This window comes from Camellia sinensis, chromosome 5 (genome assembly GCF_055761805.1).
Source record: "Camellia sinensis isolate YWXY chromosome 5, ASM5576180v1, whole genome shotgun sequence".
NCBI lineage: Eukaryota > Viridiplantae > Streptophyta > Magnoliopsida > Ericales > Theaceae > Camellia > Camellia sinensis.
In genome coordinates, this window is record NC_138965.1 from 14,023,785 (window position 1) to 14,030,391 (window position 6,607).

Here is a 6,607-nt window from a genome sequence, read left to right on the forward strand (position 1 = left end):
CTTTAGGGATGGAAAATTTTGTCAGTAATTCCATAATATTTTTTTACACATTATATACCTATTTTATCAAAATCTAAATTTTAGTTCAACAAATATAACCCTATTCATGTTGAAACCTGTTGAATATAACAATTCCATCACATCTTAACCTAACTTGTTATCAATACATTTACGAATTAACAAAATGAAAATATCCATTCATCATTACAAATAATTTCATCCTAATACAATAAAATAGTGAGATATCCACAAAATATCCAAAAGTTATAACTTGTTCATCAATTCCACCAAACATCCAACAATAACTAGTGCAACTCCACAAAGTATGTGTATCCTTATCAAACAAAAATGAACATTCAAGCAAATTACATCATTGTTACACGTCAAAAATGCCACCCCAATCCAATCTACAAAAAAATAAATTAAAAGCTTTAGTAATTAATCAATTATATAAAAGATTAAAAACATTAGTAACTCATCAATTTACAAATAGATCAATTATACAATTTATCCCTCTAACAGACTTTTTTCGAGATTATGAGAACAAAAAATTAATTTTAAGGCTAATTCACAAATGGTGTATCCCATTAATGTGTCGCAAGTTCATACAACTTATATTGGTCCCTTCTAAAGTGTTTCTATTGGTTCTTGTACAAATCTGTAGTTGTGTGATAATTTAGCATTTCGACGGCCTTTTTTGAAGCTTTAAGTATAGAGAAAAAAAATATTTTTTAGACTAATTCACAATTTATACATCCCGTGCACCTGTTCAAATTAGATGTCATATGCATGTTTCCATTACTTCCTAATTCTTCAAACATATATTCTTTTATAAAATTTGTTATATTAAAGTTAATATACTTTACCAAGAAGTATGTCCACTTGTGAATGAGTCCCCTCCACTTCCAAAGTGTCCAATGAATCCTTTGGTCTTCAAAAAGTTGACAACATCAACCATTATCTTTCCCTTGCTTCTTCCTACCCTCTTCAAGATCTTCTATTTTATTGTTCTGCATTTGTATTTGTTCCTTCTATCTCTATTTGCATCTCAAGGCGCTTCACATAATCATTTGTTTCAGCATATATGGTAGTGGTCCTCCTAATAGAGGATGAAGGTCTCATGCCAAGTCCCTTCACATAGCCAAACCTTGGCTTTAGGACTTTGATTGACAACTCTTCTGCAGTCAAAGGGGTTGATCCCGGCTGTGAGAGGTGATTAGCCTGTGTCTGCATCATATTTTCCTATCAAATATAAAAAAAAAATTAAATAATTATTAGAAAATTAAATAAGATTATAACAAATAGTATTCTAATATTTTGTTAATAAAAATTGCAATATATACTCACATAATTACACTGAGCTTGAGATGAGATCCACTCATGTGTTTTCTCATTATGGTGAGTTTCCTTGTACAACTCTGCTAGATTAGGTAGCATCTTCTTTTCTCGTGCCTAATTCAATAGGCCAAATATTCAATAGATAAAGTTAAGAATCTAATATAATTCTGAAAGCGCAAGGATACGTACCGATTTTTCTACTCTAATAGGGATTGACCTAGAACCACACCTATGTTTTGTATACATCCTTTCTCTATTCGCGATGTTGGCCTTTGATTGTTCCTATAAGGAAGAATGACCAATATAACAATGAAATGTATCATTAGTAAGACAAATATGTTGGTTTTTGATTGTTTCTGTAAGGAATAATGAACCACTATAACAATGAAATGTATCACTAGTAAAACAAATTTAATGCTTGATAATAAAGAAATTGCATTGTTCCTCTCTATCATTTTTCTATATATCATTTCAACTTAAAAGATATTTCAAATTATTCACTAGTTTCATTCAATTCTTTGAAAAATAGATTAGAGGACTTGTTGAGATTTCATCATAAGATGTTTTTTCTGGGTGAAAAAAGAAAAACGAGTAATTTACACCATTCACAAATAGGGGGCATATAAGCATGAGCAAGATACATTGTGAAAATATCCGTTTACATTTCACAAGATATGGAACAATTACTGATACCAAACTCATAACCTTTTCTTTCTTCCACAACTCTATCAAATCTAACGTTTTGTCTCAATACCCTGTATTAGTTACTTAGCTAGTTGCTTACCATTATCATGAAACTTCAGACCAAACCCAAGAACAAACAGAAAATACAACCATACAAACTGAAATCTTAGTTCTTTATTCTATGACGTAAAAGATGCACTTTAAGGAACCATAAATTAATCTCCTATTATGTGAGTCTTCTAATCCATGTTTAATAGTTTCCCTTTCTCATTTTCCCACTTATTTGGTTTTTATTATGTTCCACTTACATGCCTAGAAGATAAAGGGACAAGAAGACATATGGAATTTCACAGCAAATTGATTGTGTTCTTTCTATTTTTTTAGAATCTCTCTCTATTCTAATCAAATTCTTTCTTCGCTGATAAAATAAAAAAGATGAAAATGTTACCAGAAATTCTTTAGTGTTCCACTTTTTATCAATAAGATCTAATCCACTTGGTAGGATCAACATTCTTTGGTGGGTGGTTTCTTACATACTCCTCTCATTTGGCCTCCTTCAGCTCCATGAATTGTTTGTGCAGCCTATAGGTATGATTACTCAATCTCCGACCAAAATTTGTGTTCATTGCCTTCTCTATATCAACAGGGTCTCCTTGTAAATCAAATTGATCTTGCAAAAAATAGATAAGTCATAGATAATTCTTATAAAAAATAAAATAATTACAATAAATAATTAAAATTTCTAACCTATTATAAAAATGAGTAAAATGTCCTATAATAGAGTAGACAATGAACTTACATTCAAGCGTTGAAACATCGCCTCCTTAACGGAGGCATCAACATACTTCCACCTACGAACACTTGGATCTGGTAAACGAGTTCGCACTTCTACACCAATCTTTGAGGCTAGTTTTGAGGCCTAGTCCCCTACCGGTGCACGAAATTCTGGAGGGATAGGCACGCTAGGCTTTCCACCTTTATCAACAAGGCCTTGAGCCTCTTTGCCTCGAGTCGGGCCACGAACACGCTTAGCAGCTGATATTGTGAAGCCATACTATTGAAATAGTATGTGAACAAATTTAATTAAGATCTCAAATCAATGTAAATAAAGAGTGTGTCTTACCAATAGTATTACCAGCAGTCACCTCAAGTTGAGGCTCTACATTGAGAGGTGGTGGCGGATGGCTAGCCACCTTAGGACGAGAAGAGGTATCCCCCTCTTCTAATGCGTGGGCCAATGCCTCATGATGAGATTGTGAACGGGCTCTCGATGGTATCTCTAACATCTGAATAACATAATAAAATATGAATATATGTACAAAGATATACATGTCTATGTGTGTATGAATTGAAAGTAACAAGAAAGAACATATTTCACAATGCATAAATGAATAGTACCTCATGCTCAAACGAATCATAGGATTCAGTGTCACTGCAATCTTCAGCCTCTGACGGTCGATAATCATCGTCATTTTCCTCAATTGGTATTTGTTTTTCCTTCCTCAATTTCTTATGTTGAACCGCAGCCTTCAAACAAGTTGTTATATTCTTCACTCCTAGAGCATTCATTCTCTCACGGTTTTTATTAAATATTCTTCATTCTTTGTTTCTAATAGTTCGTTACCTTCTTAGTTGTGGTACTTGATTTGGTCAACTGTTTTTTTTGTAGCGTCCATTTTGCCCAACTATAAAGCATAATTGAACATTTTTTTGGTGGATACGCATAATTGAACATTAGATGTAAAGAAAAGATAATTATGTATTTCTATACATAAAGCATAAAGCAACAACAATCTCAACAAGTGGATATGTCATATAGGCTCTAAATCATTGAAATATGGCTAGAGTGAGATGGATGATTTTTGTTTTTACCATTTACTTATCATAGAAAAAATTAATTATAAAGCCATCAGACACATAATATGACCAATCAACGATAAACCTACATAACAGTGGATGAACCCCACAACTGAAATTCAACTACATTAATTAAGAACAATGTTCATATAGAAAGTGCAAAATAACTACAAATCCTAGTCTACATCAAGATCCATATCGTAATCCACATCAGGTTCGTCACACTCTTCATTTTGTTTGTCAACTCTATTCTCTATCATTGTTTCATCAGATGACCTAACCCTTGTAACAACTTCTACTTCAACACCATCTCTATAACATTGAACATTAGGGCCGATGTCAATTGGAACAACATCGGTAATATTTTCTTGTTGGAACACATCGTTTTCTTTTGGTTCATCTAATGATTCTCCATCATCTACCTCTGGTACATCAAAGACACCCCTATGTCAATTGGAACAACATCGGTAATATTTTTCTGTTAACAAGTGTTGTTGCTACCTAAAATTAGGTTCATACATTCTTCTTTGGGGATACTTTTTCTGTTAACAAGTGTTGTTGCTACCTAAAATTGACTGTTAGGGAAAATAACCAAAAGTTTTGTAAAGTCTCTGTACTAGCATAATGAGTGCTTCTCATGCCCAGACTTAACAAATAATGAATTTGCTACACCTAATCAAAGCGGAGACCATAAATCATATTTCATAATTACTTTGCAAGGCAATGCAAAACATAAACAAAAGCAGCAGATCTGATGTAAAAATTCAAAATTGCAAAATAGTGAACACATTAAAAATAGACAACATAAAATACCTTGATAAAAGTATATCAAATTAGCTTTCACTTGATTCATGACTAGTGCTCTCTAAATCTACAAAATACCTTGATAAAAATTTGCCACAAATTCAGAGAGTTTCCTTTCCTATTACTGATCAACTAGCATATCACTCGTGCTATGCATAGATTATGTTTACAATTATCTATATATGTGAACTAGTGGTAACATGTGCTATGCACGGCATGTAAAAAATTAATAATATACTTTTATACAAAATAATAAAAATAGTTAAATTTTTGTATGCAAATTATGAAATCAAATAAGATTGAAATTTATAATTTAAGTCCTACAATTTTATCACAATTTATTTATTATTTTTTAATTTGTCACAAATTTAATCATGTAATTTTCAACTCCCCTTGCTGGAATTGCAAAATTTAGTAATATAATTTGAAAAAAAAATAAATTTGAAATTTTATTTTATAATTTAATAAAGGATGCAAAATTTAAGGAATGAATATTGGTCTCATTCCAATTATAGTAACATAATTTAAGTAAGAATCCAAATTTGAAATTTTATTTTAGGGTAAATTACAAATGCACCCCTGAGATTTGTTTAAAGTACAGATTGCCCCCTGTGGTTTGAAAAATTACAAATACCCCCTTGTTAAAAAAATTTATTTAACAGAACTAACTAAAAAAATAAAATTTATAATTGCTCTCCTTGATAAAATTATTTTATGTATTTAATATACTTTCCATTTGAAAGTCATAAATCTAGAGATATTAAATATTTTTAAACAAAATAAAAAAAATGAGAAAAAAGAAATACAACTTTCAACCTTAATGATCAATTACAAAAAAAAAATTTCTTCAAAATGCAATCTAATCATCATCAATAATGAGTACTTTATGTGAACCTAATGAATACAATCCTCTTTTTTTTTTTTCAAAATACAATCTCATTATCATCAATAATTGGTGCATTAACCCTAATGAATACAATCCATTTTGTTTTTCAAAAAACACAGTGAGTTAAAAATCAAATCACAAATTACGTGAATTGATAGTTAAAAAAACACAATAATTTTTCTCAAAAAACACAATGAGTTAAAAAAATCAATTACAATTTTTTTTGAAAATACAATATAATCATTATCAATAATTGGTACTTTAAAAATCAAATCACAAAAAAATCAAATCAAATCACAAATATTTTTATGCAATCTAACTACAATCATATTTTTTTATAAATAATTGTAAAGAAGAACCATTAAAACAGTAAATAAAAAGATTAAATCACATTAAAAAAAAAGAACAATTGAACTAACTACAATGCAATCACATTAAAAAAAAAAAAATCATTGAACAAACTACAACCACATCACATTTTTCTCATAATAAAAAAAATGAAAAAAAGAACCATTGACTAACTACAATCACATTAAAAAAAAAAAAAAGAACCATTGAACTAATTACAATCACATTTTTTTCTTTGTGAGTGTTTATGTTTATCTAATTTCAAGCATATTAAAAAATAAAATTAAAACAGTAAATAAAAAGATTAAATCATATTAAAAAAAAATTATTGAATTAACTACAACAATCACATTAAAAAAAAAAAAACCATTGAACAAACTACAATCATATCACATTTTCCCCATAATAAAATAAATAAATGAAAAAAAAACTATTGAACTAACTACAATCACATTAAAAAAAGAACCATTAAACTAATTATAATCACATTTTTCTCTTTGTGAGGGTTTATATTTATCTAATTTCAATCATATTAAAAAATCAAATTATAATTTTTTTCGCTAGACAAATCACAAATATTTTTATGCGCTATATAACTACAATATTAAAACAGTAAACAAAAGGAGAAGTCAAGAAGGAGAAAACAAAAATGAGACTCACTGTTTGCATACGTGGTCACTGAAGTTGAAA

The 6,607-nt window shown here is 29.5% G+C and overlaps 1 protein-coding gene across 2 annotated transcripts; it reads right to left on the reverse strand.

Moving 5' to 3' along the window:
* Window positions 1–215: 215 nt before the first annotated feature.
* LOC114297603 (uncharacterized) lies at window positions 216–5,025 on the reverse strand. 2 transcript variants are annotated; one of them, XM_082867915.1, is made up of 7 exons: window positions 3,421–5,025; window positions 2,822–3,308; window positions 2,471–2,692; window positions 1,528–1,620; window positions 1,348–1,452; window positions 867–1,242; window positions 216–407 (listed from the first exon to the last, which is right to left on the reverse strand). In XM_082867915.1, exons 3-6 carry the CDS (start codon window positions 2,531–2,533, stop codon window positions 1,003–1,005), a joined length of 501 nt encoding a protein of 166 aa, XP_082724041.1. In that variant the 5' UTR covers window positions 2,534–2,692; window positions 2,822–3,308; window positions 3,421–5,025; the 3' UTR covers window positions 216–407; window positions 867–1,002. The 2 variants fall into 2 exon arrangements, with proteins under 2 accessions (XP_082724041.1, XP_082724040.1); XM_082867914.1 differs by having other exon boundaries at window positions 2,471–3,308.
* Window positions 5,026–6,607: the final 1,582 nt, after the last annotated feature.

Excerpts from the sequence above, each read along its gene's own strand:
- LOC114297603 (XM_082867915.1), bottom strand. The coding sequence starts at position 2,533 with ATGTTGATCCTACCAAGTGGATTAGATCTTATTGATAAAAAGTGGAAC. Across the intron at positions 1,621-2,470 it reads GGAACACTAAAGAATTTCTG|GAACAATCAAAGGCCAACAT; the intron begins GTAACATTTTCA and ends TCTTCCTTATAG. Across the intron at positions 1,453-1,527 it reads CTATTAGAGTAGAAAAATCG|GCACGAGAAAAGAAGATGCT; the intron begins GTACGTATCCTT and ends CTATTGAATTAG.